Raw genomic sequence first — 20,366 nt, 5'->3', positions numbered from 1 at the left:
GTCAAAATGACGTCACATGCATGTGCGGAAGTGGCAAAACGCGGCCTGCGCACATGCAGATGCGTTGTCATGTCTTACGTTCTGTTCAGGATGCGAACGGGGCTCCGGAACGGATCTAGTTCGCATCCTGAGGTACCACTGTATTGGAAATGAGAGAGAGAGAGCTGTCACCCTAATGTCCTGCTTCTGGACTTCCGAAAGGTAGCTTGACTGGCCACTGTTGGAAACAGGATGTTGGACTAGACAGAACTTTGACCTGACCCAGCAGAGTTCTTCATATGTTCTTATAACTTGGTATCAAACTCTGCCCATTCAGGTCACTGCTGGTGCTGAGATGCCATCCCACTACCTTCCTCAGCATCAGCTACAGGTGCCACCCTCCAAAGTCTCAGTCCACATATTCACCTCTACACGGTACTTCTCAGCGCTGTGACAGCGATCTGTCGCCCCAAAGCAGAAGCAGCTGGTGCAGCCTTTTGGGTTGCTGGCATCCAGAGAGAACGTCCCCAGGTGGCACTGGTCACACCTTGCACCTTCCACATTCTCCTGTAAAGGTTCAAAACAAATGAAAAAAGGACGTGTTCACATTTGTTCACTGGCCTGCTGGCCAAGATGTAGGAAAACAGGAAAAAGAAGAGCCCGGGGTTCTTCTATCCGAGGAGCACAAAAATCGCTGTTCATGATGAGACACAGCCACAGGCATACAGGAAAAAGCGGCAGTCTTCTGCAGTGCCGTCGTTCACCTGACTGCAAAATCTTCATATAGAAAAGAAAATGCAACCCTTTTCAAAACCGGCTGGCCCAGTGCTGCGCTGCCACCCTCGCAAGTGAGAGTTAACACCGCTTACCAAGATAGTGTAGGAGCACAGCAGTGGGGGCAAAGTCAGGGCTGCACAGGCTCATCAATGGGAGCACAGGATTGACTCTGCTGGTGCACCCACACTGCCCCAACCTTGCCTGCTGCCCCAGACCCTCCCAGTGACACTGCTGCCAGGAGGGCAGCACTGCAACACCATCCTGGACTTTTTAATCACATGTAGATGGAATTAGGGCATGCCCGTGACAAAAAGAGGGGCTACGTTGTTTTGTGTATCAATCACCATCACTCTTTACAGCCCTAAAATGCTTCTTGCACGCTTTTTAAGGGCTTGCCTACCCTACAACCAGTTTGCATGGGGCTGGTTGGGAAGGCTTTCCACAAACTTTGTTTCTGACTACCAACTCCTAACTAAACTGTAAGTTTGCCCCATGGCGTGTGTGTGGCCGGGGAGTGGAGGGAACCGGAGGTGTGTTTTCCCACTGTCGTCCTCAAGCATAGGTGGGTGTGAGTTTGCCTGTTTGCAAAGTAGCCCTGCAGATTTGTTCTAATAAGGATGTGCCTCAGGCATACAATTTTCATCCCACTGTGATATAAATCAAACCTCCAGGAGACTCCAGGCGAAATCACATTCCGTGACGGAGCATGGTGCCTCAATAGCATTGTTCTTCCCACTCACTGCTTTCCAGCACTGCTTGTTCCAGTGGAGTTGTGCTGGTTGGCACCCATTCATTCACACAAGCCAGTAAGATACAATCCCTGCACTTGATGCAAAGCCCCGTCGTTTGTAAGGGAACAGCTAAGTGGTGGCAGACAAGGCATGATTAACCTTGCTGAGAATCTTACTGTGCTTTATAGCGCTGGGCATTGGAAGCACCGACAGGTTGCCTCTTGCATTTTGATGCCGGCCCCTTCAGCAGCTTTTTACCCAAAAGCCCACTTCCAAGAGGCAAGCAAACACCAGAATACCAGACTTACCTTGCAGTGGCACTGCCCAGTGACTGGATCGCACACACTTGCTTTTGTCCCTGCTTGGTGGCAGTTGCAGCTCCTACAGTTTGGGTAGCCATAGTAGCCTGGAGCGCAGAGATCACACTGACGTCCTACTATGTTTGGTTTGCATCTGGAAGGGACAAGTTTCATATTCGTTTGCTTTCCTTCCAGCTTCTAACTCAGGATGAACCAACTGAGCCTTTATAAGCCCTGCGGATATGGGACTTTGAACCAGTTGAGTCAGTTCAGCCTTCTCTAACCTGCTGCCCCTTTCAAAGGTTTGGGGGACCACCTCCCATTATCCCCAGCCAGGATGGCCCCAAAAGGGCCAGGATGATGGGGGTTGAGCCCAACATCTGGAGGGCACAAGATTGGGGAAGGATCAAGTGACTCAAGTGATTTGAAGCCCTGTTTTTTGCAAGGCTTACAAATCTCCTGTGCTGCATCTCTCAATTATATAGCACCTCTAGGGACAGACAAGACAAATGAGACTTCTGGCGCTCAAGAGCCTTATCTCTTGACTCCTGCACTTTGAAACAAACAGCAGCATACACAGGAAAACACAAGAACAGCTTTGCAGGATCAGGTTGAGGCTCCGTCTAAATCAGCATTTTGTTTTGAATAAAGGTCAAGCAGATGCTTCTGGGAAGCCCATAAGCAGGATACGAAGGCAAGCTGTTTACTGTTTGTCCCCAGCATCTGGTACACTCTCTCTGAAGGTGTAAGTTCTATTTAGCTACGATAGCTAGCAGTACCCTTCCTAGAATAGAACAAGGAAGGATTCAAAGCCTTCACACTTGGAAGGGGAACTTTTTCTCTTTGACTCCTGCCCTGTGCATCATACTAGTTCTACATTAATTTACAAAATTCCATAAAGATCCAGAATGAGTTTTGTTGTTTTTGATCCTAAAATATTTATTTTTATTTGCCCTTCCAGCACAGCCAGGCAGCCTCCTAGTGAAGTTCTGCTAACTGAGCTAATGTAATGAACCTCCAGCTAGCAATGGTTTGTTTTGCTCCCCCCTGTAAAAGGACAACAGTATTCCTGAATTCAGAAAATAGAGGAAATAAATGCTGCAGCCAATACACAATGAGTGGCTGCTGTTTTGGGAGACAAAGGACTGTGCTGAATGCAGAGATGACTCAGGGCTTTTGAGACAGATCAAAGGGATAATCAAGTAGACAAATCAATCAACCTTTCCAAAATGAAATGCTTGAAATACACTCGAGGTCTGACTAGTATGGGGCTCAGAGATATCAGAAAACAACAACAACTTTGTTATTTATTCGCTGCCCATCTGAATGGGTTGCCCAAGCCACTCTTGGCAGCTTCCAGCAAAATATAAAACACCATGAAACGTAAGCACTCAAGGAAGATAGAGGACCACAGGCAATGTCCCCCAATGTGTTGGGGAGACAGAAAGCCTCAAAGATAGTGTAGCCAAACACACCCACCAATGATATACAAGCACAAGTCCTGTTGAGACCCTGGCGGGGAGAAAGAGGCCACCAAAATGTGGCCTTGCTCAGAGTTCACATTCTCACACAGCTCGACTTTGGGGACCGGCCAAAACCAGAGTTGGCCGAAAGCATCAACTGTCCAGATGAGTTTCATTTATAAAGCGAAGCAGCGCAGAAAGATATTCGGATGCCACTGCAGCTGGCGCCCAATTATGTATGGAAGTAGCATCCATAATTACCCACCTGCACTGTCCACTGTCTATGTTACATCCTGGCTCTGCCATATCCTGGGTCCCGGGACTAGAACAATTGCAGTCCTCACAGCCAACCAGTGGGTGACAGCCAAAGGTCTGGGGCTCGCAGACGATACACTCGGGTTTGATGGTGCGTGGTGGACAGATGCACTGCCCCGTCAGTTCGTCACACAGGCGACTTCCACAGTTGCAGGCTGCAAGTGAAAGCAGGCAGGTGCATATCACAACACACACACACACAGAGAGCCCAGAATATCTATCTATCTAGTGAATACTGGAATGTATCTGAATCTGCAAGACACTTCCAATTACATGCCAATAAATAAGTTTAGTAGCACAAGATTCCACTTGCCCACACAGGCCTTGTTCATAAATTCTTGACAGGCACTCTGTAGGAAATTAGAAGCACGTGTGCGTATTTTTCAGCCATTAAATCTAAAGTAGAAACAGAGCTGAGGAAACAACAGCTGCTGTGCTAATTTATTCTGTATATAAAAGACCATCTCAGCTAACTAGCAGGATCCATTGGGGCTGTGAATGGTAAGAAGCATCTTGCTTCTCTTGTTCTCTGGCAAGTGAGGCCGAATGTCTCTTCTGGTAGCAGCCAGAGAGCAACAGCTTGGAACACTGCTGAACAAGGGAAGGCATCTGGAAGAGACTTCTATTTCTGTGTACAAAGATTGACCACGGATGGCCAGGGACTTATGAGCGAAGTTCCTTTTCCACAATCTGGACTGCTCAGAAGCACAATGCATGAAATGGGCAACTGAATATTTGCAGGCTCTGTTGTAAAGTTACTCTGCCAGGGGATAGGCTTGCAATTAATCTCCATGCTTGAATATACATATATGCTATGCTGGAATTCTATAGCCATGTGTATTTTGCCTGAAGCATTTGTGAGCTGGTTACTAATTCTGACCATTCCCCACTCATGCCTCCTTCTGGAAAATTTTGCATCCATTTTTTCATTCTGATGTAGTGTCGTCCATGGATATAATTCCAAAATAGTTCTATGGAAGGAAAGCATTGCGTTCAAAACAGGTTCCCAGGCTGCCACTGAAACATAAGGATGCAAGAAAACCCGTAGCCCACTATTCCATTCACATAATATTGATACAGGTACCCAGCAGCTTCTGGGTAGATTAGTCTGGAAAGCGAAACTTAACGGCATGCTAGTCAGACCTGGCATGCTGTACATATCAGCTCTGAATGGCACAGCATCTCTCAAGAGACTCACGTCTGCAGCTGGGGAAACCCCAATAGCCTGTAGCACAGCGGGAACACTCTCGCCCGATGACATTTGACTTGCAAGCGCACTGGCCACCAAACGGCTCACACTGGCTCCGGATGGCTCCTGCCTCGTGGCAGTGGCAAGGCTGGGCCCCGTTGTTGTAAAAAAGAGAGATAGATATGGCAGAATCCTGGCAGAACTTGGAGGATGTTGCAGGGCTGCAGAGAGAGGGAGAAATTGCTGCACTGAGTCTCACAGGAGTACACAGTCCACACATTTAATTCATGAATTATGATTTGTAGCCTGCCCCATTCCGCAACTTCTCTTTCCAAATCTGGGGGCTAGAAGCAGCAAGACGCAAACTCTGAGCCTGAGGACACCGAGCTGCTGATTATGGACCAATTAACAGATTCTACATCTGGGCAGCTATATTGTATACATGCAAAATGCACACAAGCACTGACTCCAAGGATGACTGGTGAAACTGGAAATTAAGGGAAGCCACCTTGGGTGTGAAACCCGGAAGACCTGCTTGCTGCACTGCAGGGCTTTTCCCACCTGGCATAGGAGGGTGGATTCCTGACTGACTCCAGCTACAAAAGTTGAGGCTGCTGAAAAGAATAGCCTCTCCTCTGCTCTCTCCTTGGGAGTTCTCTGGGCAGCTGCTGTTACCATCCCTGGTCTCTGAGCTGCCCCCGACCAACCACAAAGAGAGGTGCTTCCTCACACTCCCCACAGGGGCCTGGTAAGCACCCCCTGGCCAGCCCCAGAGGCACTATTTGCCTGGGGAGCTTATAGCCAGGGCTGCTGCAAAAACAGCTGTTCAAGCCTTTGGGAGGCAGAGATGTGAGAGGGCATCCGGGGAGGGAGGTAAGGAAAGAGGGACAGAGGCCAGTGTTGCCTGTGGCACCCCTGACCATCATTCAAGGCATCCCAGGGTGCCAGGGCCCACTGGTTGAAAACCACTGGGCTGAGGTATTATTTATGGGGGGTTGTTGCTGTTAATTTTTTGTATCTTTATTTCGGATTGTATTATCGATGTGGAATTTGTTCAATTACGGCTGTGCACTTTTGATGTGTGTTGTTTATTGTTTACGACTACTTTGCTATTTCTGTAATTCTATGAACCTTTTCATATTGTAAACCACTTGACGGTGGTTTTGGCTGTGGAAAGCCGGTATACAAATAAAATGATGGTAGTGGTGATGATGATGAGGATGATAAATTTCACATCAACAATGGGAATTGATGTTAAAGATGAAATCCTGGATGTATTTGTCAAGTTACCCAAAGCACAGTAGAGGGTTTAGATTTTAGAGTGTCTGGGGAAACCGAGCCAGATGGGTAGGGTAAAAATAATAAATTATTTTTACTTTATTATTATGGTTTTGCAAAGTGGCACCCATTTTTTGTATCTCACTTGATATAAAAGCTGTTGACTCCACAGTTGCTGATGAAATCATAGGACTTGTCTAATGGTTCTTCTGAAAGGTAGCTGGAACCATAACTGTCTTCAGGAACCACGAGGATATAATCCTAAAAGATCAAACAGCAAATAAACAAACTGGGAACAAACTGGGGAGGCGGATGAGTCAGATGACCCTTGTTACACCACAAAAGAAGATCACATATTCCCTGCCTTTACAAGGTAGAAGGGCTAGCATAATGGATACCCCCTTCACCTCATACAGAGAAATGCTGTTCTATAAGTGGGAGAGAACATATTTTAGAATTCCCCATTAGTTATTGCAGTCATTCTTGCAGACCTCTCTCTCTCTCTCTCTCTCTCTCTCTCTCTCTCTCTCTCTCTCACACACACACACACACACACACACACACACACACACAAATTAAGATAGGAACATACCAGCCAAAGGTACCTATTCTCTGGCACACGAATGACCACACTCAAGTCATTATCCGTAATGTCCAAAACAATTTGGTTTTCTGAAACTACCAGATTCCGGCAACCATATCCATGTGGGCAGAAAGTAGCGTTAGCCTGTCCTGGAAAAAGCCAGAGAGTACACGTCACTTTAAGGTCATCAGATTCTGCTTTCATACCTTGGAAGTATTCTCCTTTGACAGCAGTCATCTCACACAAGCTTAATGTTCTACAATAGTCTCTCCCAATTTATTACTGTCTAGAACTTTTGGACTACAACTCCTATTATCTCTGAGCTATGCTGGCTGGGGCTGATGGGAGTTGTAGTCCAAAACACTTGGAAGGGTACCAGGTTGCAGAAGGAAGTCCTAGCGGAACCTGAGCAGAAAATGGAAGAGCTGGTGCTATAATGACTATTATTATTATATATTTAAGGGCAGCTCCTATGCTGTTGGCTCTAGTCTATGAAACCTTCTGCCACAATAACTCTGTTCAGTCTTTTAAGGTGTTGTAGGGCTCCTTTTTGCAGCTGACACTGTAGGAAGCATTCTCCTAGAGTCTGGCTAGCTTATATGCAAAACACTCTTCGGGAGGAAGTCAACATTATGCTATGCCCATCGTCCCAGCAGGGCAAGAATTTCAGCTTGCCAGACAGAACAACCCCCACTTTCTCCCCCCCCACCCCCGCATACAGTTCTGGGGATTCTCCAGACCACCCCCTAAGACAAGTTTTTTGTGGGGGGAGCGTGCAGGGGGTGGAAATAATAATAATAATAATAATAATAATAATTTATTTATGCCCCACACATCTAGCTGGGCCTTCCCAGCCACTCTGGGCGGCTCCCAACAGAATTAGCAGCACAATAAACAATCAAACATTAAAAAACTTCCCTAAAGCCCCATTGCACAGACTTCCGCTGATGGGACTCATTCATTGAACCCCACCCTTAATTTACTATTAATACTGCTTAGCTTGCAGCCCTACAAGCCCCAACACAAACCGGAGGATCACTTACCCTGCCAAATACGTCCACCGTTGATCAACACTTCCACCGGAAAAGTTGGGTGACTGGGCTGGTAACAGTGCAGGATGAAGGCATAACGCCCCAGACTTTGGATGTGGCCATTCAACACAATAGTTGTCTACAAGAAAGCACAGGGGCAGAATCCTAAACACTATTGTTTCCTTGTATCACTGATTTTTTAATTTCAGGATGCGTCTGCGACTTCGGTCCCGCTTACGTCAGAACCAGCCACTCCAAAGGAAAAGACTGGGATATAAGAATTTCTGCTGGTATTTATTTTCCCTATAAAGGTCCCTCCACAATAAAAGACTGCGAAGTCAGCAGGGGCACATGCTGTGAAATACTCTCCTGTTACATCTGAGGCACTGCCAACATTTCTGTGCCCACCTCCGTAATCTCTGTTGTGATGCCACACCACACCCTGGAAGTGGAAACCTTTGATAGTTGGAGTGCCAGCTTGAAAACTCCCCTCTTCTCATTGGCTGCTGCTTCTCTGCCCACCTGCTGCAGCCCACTTCAATTAGAAGAAGAGGGTGATGCCCACAAACAAACATCAGAACCAAAACCTCCTTCACATATGGACTTCCTGACACACTGCACAGGAGTCCTAGGGCAGCATTTCCTTTCGCATTAAAGAAACAACCACACTTACACTATGGATTTTGTGTTGTCTCTAAAGCAGCACCGGCCAAGTTCCACTGGTGCAATGGCACTTTCATTCCCTCTCCTCTCCCAGCATGCCCCCAAAATATTCTCTGGAGGGTCCCTGAACCATCCAGAGTTGATTCTGAGGATGCTCAGCATGCATGGAAGAAGGGGAAGATAATACTCCAGAACAGGAGCACTGGATACCTCCCATAATGTCTAGCTCACAATGTCTTCCCTGGGGCTGCTGCCACCACCACCATCGACGACACTTCTTGTGAGTAGGCAGAGTGAGCTTGTCCGCTCTGCTCTCTGGCCCACAGGAGCACCAGGGAGGTGGCGGCAGCAGCGGAGGGAAGATGAACAGCGCGAAAGGGCTGGCCCCAGAGAGGGGCTGCTTAAAATGGTGCTCAGCCAGCCCAGCCCAGCCCCCTTCCTCCTCTAGGGAGGGCGGGCAGAAGCCGGGAGGAGGCACTGCTGCGGTGTGTGTGTGTGTGTGTGTGTGTGTGGGAATGGAATGGCGCAGGGGGGAAATGGTGCAGCCCAAACAAACAGATCCCCACGCCGATCCACGGACAGTCCGCAGGCCAGATCCTGAAGGCAATTGGGCCTGATCTCAACAAATGCTAGTTTCTAATTTCCTCTTCATCCCACTTACCTGGGGAGCCTTTAGCAGGATGAGCTCTGCAGAGGAGTCTAATAAGGTTGGAGGCTGAAGTGGAGCTGCAGGCGGAATAGCCACTGGGGGGACACTAAAGGCATGGATCAGGGGGAAGCCTGGAGCGACTGGTAGTAACTGTCCTTCCTCCAAGACAACGGACTGCGAAATCTTCTGATACCTTGATGGGACACAGGAACTACTTTGGAGGAGAAAAGAAGAAGAATTTTATGGGCTCTGGAGTCAAACAAAAGGCAAATATTCCCATGGGAACACAGCAAGGAAGGGAATTCAAATGTCCATAATGCAAAGCATGCCTTGTACAGGATTACAGGAAGACTTTATTAGACAGCATTAGGGGACAGCATCTCTCTCCTGGCTCCTATATACAATCTAAAACTCATCTAGTAGCACCTTATAGATCAACTAAGTTTGTTCTGGTATAAGCTTTTGTGTGCATGCACACTTCTTCAGATACCATGCGCACGAAAGCTTATACCAGAACAAACTTAGCTGGTCCATAAGGTGCTACTAGAAATTCCCGCCCCCCAACTGTGTCAGACCAACGTGGTTTCCTACCTGAATCTAGAATCTAAAACTTAGTCAAGCTTCACCTAGTCTGGATAAGAGATGGGGAAGGGAGGAGTTCAACTGTAAATTGATACTGCATCCTTTTGGTTGAGCTTCATCCACTAGGCTGAAGAAACAACAAGAGAACTAAGGTTTAAGAATCTGCATGGTAGGAATCCCCCATCATAGGGTATCCTCCTAGTTCTGAATGGGAATATACATTTACAAGGGACTAAGCATATTTATGGAGGGTAGGTCTAGCAATGGCTATTAACCATTCAAGTTCAGAGGAAGTAGGTCACCAGGAATCAGTTGTTGGGTTCAAGTTCTGCTCAGAGGCTTCCCAGAGACATCTGATTAGCTATCACAGGGAACAGGACGCTCACTTAGATGGACCTTTCTCCATACTTCCTTGGGAAATACGTGGTGCCTCTTCTCCTTCATAGCCTCAAGTGCCTACTCTCCTGTGCCAAGTACTAGCTACCTTCCCAATATTATATAGTCTCCAGGTCCTGGCAAAAATGAGCTACTGCAGCTGCCCACTGGGATACCTAGATTCAACAGATACCAAGGGCTACTGATGACAATGTTCAGACCAAAGCATACAAATATCACACATACAAAATTCCACAGATCATTCCAAGTGGACTCTCTAATGGAATTTGAGAATTAGCTGTGGAGAATCCTGGACACCCACACCTGACCCCGATAGTAGTTAAATGGTGCTCAAGCACTCTTTACACTGTCTTGCAAGATACTACCTGCAAGTGAAATGAAGCATAATGTGACTTCACTTGCTCTGATCCAGTCATTCAAGGTTACCCTTGCTTCTTCTCCTGTCCTTCACACTTGTCTTTTATGTTAACTCTTGTAAAGCACCATACATGCTGACCTTATTAACTAATTAAAATACAATACCACCCATAACCCATTAAAATAAGACGATGGCATATAAAGCCTAACACAAGTGTGGGGAACCTCTGGACCCCCAGATGTTTCTGAACTACAATTTCCATCAGCCCTAGCAAGCATGGCCAGTGGACGGGGATGATGATGGGAGCTGTAGCACAGCAGCATCTGGAGGGCCAAACATTTGCCACACCTGGCATAACACAAGGCGCCATGGCAGTTACTCTGGGGCACGTTCGTCTTCAATCATTTGAGAACTCTTTAAGCCATTAACAGGATCTAGTGAATGGTTTTTGAAGCATTTGGTGTGCACTGTAGCACTGTGAAAACTAGACCTGGTCAGTTGCCTGGGTGAGAGACCAATGGAAGCTCTGGTTTTAAGCATAATACATTTTTTAAAGACCTTTACCTGTTTGGTGAGAATGCTCCATGGACACTGATGCAGTGAATATTTGGTTCCACAAACTCTAATGTGAATTGTTCATATGGGATGAGGTACACTTTGTGCTAAAGACAGAAGAGAAGGGAAAACAAGGTTGGGCATGGTGGGGAGGAGAACCACTCGTGCTTTTGCTTCTAGGTCTGTGCAAATATTACTTTTAGAAACATTTTATGTAGGACAATTTAGAACTCTCACATTTGCTGTTCACACAACAAAACATCCAAAGCAGAGACCTATGGAGGAATGCAGCAGGTGTCTGTGTGATGAGACAAAATCTGTTTCTCATTTTATCTAGTCCCAGAACTAACAGCTGCAGTCTACTCTGTGTCCTCACAAGATATGTTACCAGAATGGTTACTGGTTCATATCATCCAGATGTTGTGATGTTTGCATCAGCATTTCCTAGTAAAAGCTTCTTTGGCAAGGAAGTGACTTTTTATTGTGGTGAACTTCCATATTCCTCCAGAAACTAGATCTAGATAATTCTGATGCAAACTCCATAATTATTTCCCAAAAACTAAATTGAAATAATTCTGGTGCTACCTATGATATGGGAATATAAGGGCAGGATGAATAGATTCCCTTCCTAGTAAGGGGGAAATGGGAAGACTAAGGCCATAGACTAACAGTGGGATAGACCCACCAAGTTTGCCAAAGCAAAAAGCATTATTCATCTTGACTGCTTCTCAAGAGCAAATGAAACATTTTCCTGTCACTGAACTGAGAACAGAAACGCAGAAATCTCTTTCAGAGCTTGCATCATGCCTTCCTACTCCTTAGCTCAGACTGTGTCTGTTATGTACTGAGTTGAATAGGAGCCAAATTGCAGCAGTCTGATTGGTCCTAGAACAATAGGATCCAGAATGCAGCAGTCTGATTGGTCCTAGAACAATAGGATCCAGAATGCAGCAGTCTGATTGGTCCGCAGGAGCCACCCAATCCAACTCCAGGTGGAAGTGAATCCACAACCTGATTGGCCTACAGGAGAATCCTGGAACTAGCCAATCTCGTGGGGCCCGTTGTGTAAATAATGTATATAAAGCAGACATTTCAGGGGAACTTCCATTCCTCACTACTATGAGCTGAATAAAGAGCATGAAATCCACACTCAACTCCGAGTATATTTCAGTGTTCAAAGTCGGTTTCCCATCTCCAGTCTTTCCCCACCCCACAGCCACTAATATTCCTCCTCTTCCACTTGCTCCCACCTTCGAATTGTCAGGTTTCCTGCAGACATTTTGCCACAGTCTGGCAATGCTTCGTTTCAAAGGCTTACCAAGAAAAAGTGGGCCTGATCTGCAGAGAACTGAATCGTAGCTTTGGTGGCCAGATCGAAAGCTGCCAAGCGATTTAGCGAATCTAAAACTATCCCACGGCAGAGGAAACTGCAAGACAAAAGCAGCGGTCAAGCTCAAGGATAGTCTTATCCTGCCAAGTACTCTTCCCCACCCCACCCCCTTGGTGGTTTCCCTTGTAACTCTTTGAATTGCTTTCTTTGAGTAATAGCATCGGGGTGTTTCCCAAGGATATCCAGGTCTTCGTTTCCTATCGTTAAGGTCACGGGCTGAAGTCGAAGGAGTTCCCAGACAATGCCATAAATCTGTCATTTATATAAATACTGTCTAGTTGCTTAAATAGAGCACCAAGGCTTAGGATGCTCATGCTATTTTCAATTTCACCCCTCCTTCTTCTGAGAACATGGACTCTTGGTCTAGGTTTCTGGCACTGGTATATGCAATACTCAGAGATGAAACAGCCTGTGCCTTTCACACAACTGCACGGAACACAAATTGACTTCAAACCATTCAGTCCTAGCTTATTTAATACAATTGTATCCTGTATATCATGGGTAGGCAACCTAAGGCCCGGGGGCCGGATCCGGCCCAATCGCCTTCTAAATCCGGCCCGCGGACAGTCGGGGAATCAGCGTGTTTTTACATGAGTAGAATGTATGTTTTTTATTTAAAATGCATCTCTGGGTTATTTGTGGGGCATAGGAATTCGTTCATTAATTTCCCCCCCCAAAATTGAGTCCGCCCCCCCCACGGTCTGAGGGACAGTGGACCGGCCCTCTGCTGAAAAAGTTTGTTGACCCCTGCTGTATATCCTCGAAGGAAGTACCGTATGTTTCGCTCTATAGGACGCACCCAACCATAAGACGCAGCTTGTTTTAGAGGGGGAGAACAAGAAAAATAATAATCTCCCCCTCTCTGCTCAGCGCCCCTTCAGCGAAGTGGCAGGAGAAACGGAGCCCCTTCCATTTCTCCTCCCGCTTCGCTGAAGGTGCGCTGCGCAGCTCTCCCTCTCTGCTGAAGCCAGGAGAGTCCTGCCCTCCCGGCTTCAGCAAAAGGAACCCGAAGCCTTCCGAGTGCAGCGCGAGTTCCCGCTGCGCTCCAAAGGCTTCAGGCGGCTATTCCTGAAGCCTGGAGAGCGACGCGAAGCCTCCATAGCGCGGAGGGAGCGCTCCATCTGCGCTTTAGAGGCTTCGCGTTGCTATCGCTGAAGCCAAGGAGCCTGCATTCGCTCCATAGGACGCACACACATTTCCCCTTCATTTTTGGAGGGGGAAAAGTGCGTCCTATGTAGCGAAAAATACGGTACTTATTAGACTGTGTAAGAGGACAGGCAGGCTATCAACTCATTGCCTCCCCTCCCTAGTTGAAGCAATAACCATAGGCTGCATTGTCCTGCTCTCTATTGTTGTGGCTTCTTTACTAAATCCCTGTTAATTTCCCTGCAAAGTCTCCAGCAGACACTTTAGAAGCGTGCTGAAGATCCACATAGCCTTGATCTCTCTCTTGGTCTTCCTTCAATCAGCTGCTTTGAAAGAGATAATGCAAGTTAATTGCATGGGACGGATCTTTGTTTTGGCCCAGTTATAACCAAGGAAATTTAACAGATGCTTACAGCTCAAGAAGGCTAACTGCTAATTCTGAGACAACCCCCACAATAAGAACAGTAGAAGGAAATAGCAAGAAAGCTCTAGTCACAAACTATGCAACATAATGAGGAGTGTCTGTTCCTCCGTTAGGTCCGCACTCTGTCTTGCATCTTGAGGGCATACCTGTACTTGCAGGTGTATATAAGGAGAGTGCCCTGCTGAACGGCAAGCTGCGGTGAGCTGACTGCTACATTGATTGTTTGTGGAGTATCCTCAGTGGCATATTCAACCAGGAGTGCATACTTCCCTGGCTGGGGTATGGCAATTGACAGCTGTAATTCCACCTGCACACAAGAATAAGCAGATATTAGGAGAAAAGCACATTATGCTGGGGCTCAGGAGGCCCTGACATAAATCTAAATCTATCTTTGAAACAAGCGCACTACAGTGGTGCCCCGCAAGATGAATGCCTCGCAAGACGAAAAACCCGCTAGACGAAAGGGTTTTCCGTTTTTCGATGCGCTTCGCAAGACGAATTTCCCTATGGGCTTGCTTTGCAAAACGAAAGTCTTGTGAGTCTTGCGATTTTTTTCACTCCCCCCCTTTTTCTAAGCTGCTAAGCCGCTAATAGCCTTTTAGCCGCTAAGCCTTTAATAGCCGCTAAACCGCTAATAGCGCTAATCCGCTAATAGGGTTGCTTCGTAAGACGAAAAAACCGCTAGACGAAGAGATTCGCGGAATGGATTAATTTCGTCTTGCGAGGCACCACTGTATGAAATCTCATACAAGTCAACTCTTGGCATGTCATCTTCCATGTTCCAGGAAATGTTTTGGGGGGAATTATGGTGCATTAAGACACATATACGAAATTAAACCAGAATTGAAATATGTGTATCTTTTGTTGTAACGGGACAGAAACACGATAGAAGCCAGAAGCCATGTTTTTCAACCCCAGCATTGCATTTTCTGGGGGAAAGCACTGCAGAAGAAAACATTAAATCAGAATCAGCCTAGCAGTGCAATCCTATTTTTAGTTACTTGGAAGCTAAGTCCCACTCAGGACTTATTCCACAGAATTGCAAACAGAATTGCAGTCAACCCTTCTGCATCCGACTCTTCTGTTTGTAGGCCAAGAAAAAGAATTCATGATCTATGAATTCTATAGTTGTTTAACAATTGCCTCTTGGGTGTCTGGACTATGGCTATTACTCTGAACTTAAGAGAAGAAGATGAGTTTGGATTTGATATCCTGCCTTATCCCTACCCTAAGGAGTCTCAAAGTGGCTAACCATCTCCTTTCCCTTCCTCCCCCATAACAAACACTCTGTGAGGTGAGTGGGGCTGAGAGACTTCAGAGAAGTGTGACTGGCCCAAGGTCACCCAGCAGCTGCATGTGGAGGAGCGGGGAAGCGAACCTGGTTCACCAGATTACGAGTCTACCACTCTTAACCACTACACCACCCTGGCTCCCAGATGCACCCTCCCCGCATCTCAAGAACCTAAGACGAGCCCTGCTGGATTGGATCCAGTTGGGTCCATCTAAGTCCAGCATCTATAGATTCCCAAACAGGAAGCCCCCAAGCAGGAGATGATGCAGACAGCCCTCCTTTGCTGTTGCTCCCCAGCTGCACATAATTCAGTGGTGTTCTGCCTCTCAACATGGAAATTTCATGTGGCCATTATGTATCATCAATGGATCTGGCCAGTTAAAAGTACTTCCCAAAAGGGATCAGGGACAGTGCTTATATTAACGCGAGGTGACCAATGGGGAGAAAGAAATTCATGCTACCTGGAGAAGATTGCAATGCTTCTTAATTAATACAATTAATCTTTGTTGGAAGCCACCCAGAGTGGCTAGGGAAACCCAGCCAGATGGGTAAGGTACAAATAAATTATTATTATTATTATTATTATTATTATTATTATTATTATTATTAGCTAGAGAGCAGCACTACAAGCTTTCACTGGTGCATAATAATAATAATAATAATAATAATAATAATAATAATTTATTATTTATACCCTGCCCATCTGGCTGAGTTTCCCCAGCCACTCTGGGCGGCTTCCAACAAAACACTAAAATACAATAACCTATTAAACATTAAAAGCTTCCCCAAACAGGGCTGCCTTTAGAATAGCATCAGTGTGAGCAGGACCACTTACATCTCTTCCATTGCATTCCACCATCTCAGGGTACGTAGGCAAAACCCGCACTTTCGGGCAGGGTCTCGGCAAGCTGTTGTCCACCTTACATATAGCATCGTCTCCTGACCCAAAGGGGAACTGCTCCACAGGCACGTACTTATACAGGAGGCAGCTAGAAAGGAAGAGAAATAGCTTTTTTTCTCTCTCTCTCAGTATAAAGGTGTCTGCTAGAATGAAGTACTGGAAATCTGAGCCAAGGAAATCGGCTCCAGTACGATCTAATCCTATAGCAAAGATGAAAATGGAAGCCTTACTTCTGACCAACTTGTTCAGAAGCTGGGCCGTAGGTGCAAGGATCTGAGACTCTGAGCTGCAATATAGGAGCCTCGTAGTAGGAACTGGGCAACAGGACCATGTAATCCTGGAATGAAGGGTAGAAATGCAAGACTTAGTTCTTCTCGCCACGGTCCAGACCCAATGGGGAGAAAAGGGAAGGACGGCCACCCTTACCAGTAGTACATCCTCAACTTCAATGACCAGAGACCACACATTGGGGCTCAGCACAAACGGCTCCCCAAAGCTGTTCTGAGGAACGGTGACAAAAGCCGGCTCTTTTGTGGGCACAAATACAATCTGCTTTGTCTGTTCCGTATCTGCCATTAGGAAAAAAAAATAAACCAGCTTTCATTTCCATCTAGAAGGTGTGCGAGATTTCTGGAGTGGTTCTGAGGAGTTTCAAAAGTAAGTAAATTTTTATTTATACCCTGCCCTCCCCAGCCAAGACTGGGCTCAGGGCTGCTAACATCAAATATCAAATACATTAAAACACAATCAATTGATTAAAATACAGCTTAAAAATTAGAATCAGGATAAAATTAAATGACTGCCCACAAATGCAACCATAGTCAAACGGAGGAAGAGTTTCCAAATTAATTCTCTGTGGTTTCATCTTCCTCGTGGAAAAGGAGACCATGTGGACCTGGTGAGCAGCTTGCCATGTTCCACATGCATTTGTCTAGACCAGGGGTCAGCAACCTAAGGCCCATGGTTGCGATTTTCGGCGTCTGGGCATGCGCAGAAGCGATTTCTGGTGCTGCAGATATGTGCAAATGCTATTTCTGGCGTGGCGGTGCGCCGGTCTGGCCCATGGAGGATCTCTGAGGGAGTAATCCGGCCCATGCCCAGTAAGCCTTGCTGACCCCTGGTCTAGACCTTGTGTCTCGACACACCCTCAAAAGATTCCATTAACAGGTTGATGTTGCAAACTTTGCAATATCCAGGTGTCTCAGCTTTGCAAAGAAAGGAGGAAGCTTCCAGTCGAAGTATACAGTGGTACCTCGGGTTACATACACTTCAGGTTACATACGCTTCAGGTTACATACGCTTCAGGTTACAGACTCTGCTAACCCAGAAATAGTGCTTCAGGTTAAGAACTTTGCTTCAGGATGAGAACAGAAATCGTGCTCCGGCAGCGTGGCAGCAGGAGGAGGCCCCATTAGCTAAAGTGGTGCTTCAGGTTAAGAACAGTTTCAGGTTAAGTACGAACCTCCGGAACTAATTAAGTCCTTAACCCGAGGTACCACTGTACTTGGAATGCATAGCTTGTTTGGAGCCCACTGTTATTTCTAGCTGAAAACTGTGTTCTGTATCCATTGTTGAAAACTGAATTCTTTGCAACAATGTCTACAGCTGCCCCCGATGAAAAACATTCACTCAAAACAAAATAAACTGAATATAAAATACAGTCATACCTCAGGTTACAGATGCTTCAGGTTGCATTTTTAGGGTTACGGACCCGCCAAAACCCGGAAATACCGGAACGGGCTACTTCTGGGTTTTGGCAGCCGCGCATGCGCAGAAACACTAAATTGTGCTTTGCGCATAAGCGCTGAATCGCAACCCACACGTGTGCAGACGCACCCCTGCGGGATGCAAATGCTGTGGGTTGTGAACGTGCATCCCGCACGGATCACGTTCGCAACCCGAGCACCCACTGTAAATGAGTAAAATTAATGTTCACTATACCCTGGATGCCTCCTTACTTGTTATTGTTTTATATTGCTGCTGTCCTTCAACACATAAAAGAAGCTGGATGGATGGGTCATACTCTCCCAATGATGCAAAGGTAAAAGGTAAAGGACCCCTGGACAGTTAAGTCCAGTCCAATTTGACTGTGGGGTGCAGCACATCTCACTTTTCAGGCCAAGGGAGCCGGCATTTGTCCACAGACAGCTTTCCGGGTCATGTGGCGAGCATGACTAAACTGCTTCTGGTGCACGGAGGACAGTGACGAGTGCCAGAGCGCATGAAAACACCGTTTACCCTCCCGTCATAGTGGTACCTATTTACCTACTTGCACTGGTATGCTTCCAAAATGCTAGGTTGGCAGAATCTGGGACAGGGCAACGGGAGCACACGCCATGGCGCAGGTTGCATTAGAAAGACCCACACAATTGTTTTGCCTGCATGGTTTTCAATATTCTTTTCCCGTTTTATTTATTTTTTAACCAGTTGATTGTATTATTTCATCTTATTGCTAACTGCCTTGAGAGCAGCTGTGCTGAAGGTTGTGCTGTATAAATCTAACAAACAAACAAAACATTTGCAGAGAGACATACAACAGGAACAAGAGATAGTATCCCTTCAGAAAGATAAGATATTGAAACTATTAGATGTCTTTTAAACTGTTTTTGTCTTGTTTTTTTTAGTTTAAATTGTTTTTGTTAGTTTAGTGTTAGGTATTGTTTTTGTATTGTATTGTTTATTTTTTTCTATGTAATGTTTAAATTGTTGGAAAGTAATAAATATTATATAAGAGATAGTATCCCTTCAGAACCAGGTCCAATCTCCTCCCCATCTCTCTCTCTCCCCCCCCACAAAGTAGGGCAACCTTAACAGTCAGTGAGATGTGGTATATATTCATCTTGCAAACGGGGAGAAAAGAGTAAAGGGATACTGACTTTCCTCAATGATTGCAGTCCTATAATGAATACTAGCAGAAGTGATTGCTGCAAGAGCACAGACGATAAAGGCCAATCTGTACGCTGTCCTTAAAGTATCATTAATAAAGAACAGTCAATAATGAAAACATATTCAGGGAAATTTAAGGGATTATCAAGTTTGCAGAAATAAGTGGCCCTGTTAGCAAAGTCAATGCTTTTATGTGAAGTCTCTTGCACAAACAATCCTTATCATATCAGATAGCCTAAGAATAAAGCCATTTATTTCCAAGAAGCAAAAGATTTTTTTAATCAAGTTAGGATCCCTTTTGGGGGTGGGGGTGGGGCACGCACTCATCCTCCACTTCATCTGAGTGTATCACACACATCACACTGCACAACCTGGCCACAAGGAAAGCAAATCAGCCAGCAAACATGGAGATAAATTGTATTTAAATCATTAGCATATGGCCCAATTAACATTCTCCCCTGGGCAGGTAACAATAAAAGGTTTTAAAAAAAATCCCCAAAAATCAAAAGGAATGAAACCAACTGCAAAACTAACTAAATAAAACAATCAGCGGCAAAACGTGTGTCAACACAGCAGAGCTAAAACACCGAAGATCTTATAACATGTTCTCCGTTTCCATCATAAAAGCTAACTCCCGCTTTGCTGTTTCAAGGTACAGAAGCTATCTGCGACAGACGTGTATCACCTGATCCCCAGAGGTGTTCACATTCCAGTTCTCATACCTTGTCAGAATGACCACCACATGCAAGGAGACCAGACTGAGGGTGCTATCAGAAAGCAGTGGCGATTAGTGCCTTTGGGGACATGTGGGGCAGAGGGCGGGGGGACCCTACAGTAATTGGAGCTACAGCCGATTGATAGGCAGATCCCATCTTCTTCCCTGCTGAGTTCTGCAAGGGCCACACTGAGACGAAGGCATAGGAAGCTGAGAGGCAGTATCACTCCTTGCTGGTTGTAAGTAAGAAGGTGTTATGTGGCTGGCTGAAGACGAACTGAAATTGGACCAGCTACTACTGATCAAAATCACTGCTGTTACACACCTTTCTCATGCTTCCTGTTCAGATAGCATCATATCGAAAGGTAAACTTCACATTTGCCCCACCCAGGTCCAGAAGATGAGCAAGTTGTCAGCACTTCAGGAACCAACACAATTTCCAATTTCCAATGTGATGACGTCGCAGAAGGAACAGGAAGCACCGGTGATTTGTGCATCTTGTCCCTGAGCGCTCAAGAGAATGGCCAAACTCAATTCTAGAAGCGCTGTGGTGGGGCTGGGGGGCCTCAACTTATTTGTATGTTTTATTTGTTAAATTTGTATGTTTCCTGAAATAATATCATAAATTTCATATTGAAATACATTAGCTGCATTTCTTTAATGAAATAAACTTGTGTTTTATAAATGCATGTAAAAAGCGCCTCTTTAATGACATAAAAATGTCATTTTAAGTTCAGTGAAAACATTCCCAACAGTGCCTGGAAA

At 45.8% G+C, this 20,366-nt stretch overlaps 1 protein-coding gene across 2 annotated transcripts in view; it reads right to left on the bottom strand.

The window, feature by feature from the left end:
- The window catches only part of LAMA5 (laminin subunit alpha 5), a 191,357-nt gene that overhangs the window by 52,959 nt on the left and 118,032 nt on the right, over positions 1-20,366 (bottom strand). For both annotated transcript variants that reach the window (XM_083507292.1, XM_083507293.1), the window contains 14 exons: positions 16,427-16,569; positions 16,231-16,337; positions 15,935-16,088; positions 13,955-14,115; positions 12,167-12,275; positions 10,858-10,955; positions 8,970-9,171; positions 7,658-7,784; positions 6,624-6,763; positions 6,177-6,292; positions 4,763-4,974; positions 3,515-3,719; positions 1,796-1,940; positions 406-546 (listed from right to left, as the gene is read on the bottom strand). In XM_083507292.1, coding sequence (XP_083363418.1) covers positions 406-546; positions 1,796-1,940; positions 3,515-3,719; positions 4,763-4,974; positions 6,177-6,292; positions 6,624-6,763; positions 7,658-7,784; positions 8,970-9,171; positions 10,858-10,955; positions 12,167-12,275; positions 13,955-14,115; positions 15,935-16,088; positions 16,231-16,337; positions 16,427-16,569 — 2,060 coding nt within the window. The remainder of the gene's footprint in view (positions 1-405; positions 547-1,795; positions 1,941-3,514; positions 3,720-4,762; positions 4,975-6,176; positions 6,293-6,623; positions 6,764-7,657; positions 7,785-8,969; positions 9,172-10,857; positions 10,956-12,166; positions 12,276-13,954; positions 14,116-15,934; positions 16,089-16,230; positions 16,338-16,426; positions 16,570-20,366) is intronic.

This window comes from Podarcis liolepis (genome assembly GCF_965112155.1).
Source record: "Podarcis liolepis genome assembly, chromosome: 6".
Lineage (NCBI taxonomy): Eukaryota > Metazoa > Chordata > Lepidosauria > Squamata > Lacertidae > Podarcis > Podarcis liolepis.
The sequence above is the reverse complement of the archived record's forward strand: the minus strand, read 5'-3'. Positions and strand labels throughout refer to the sequence as shown.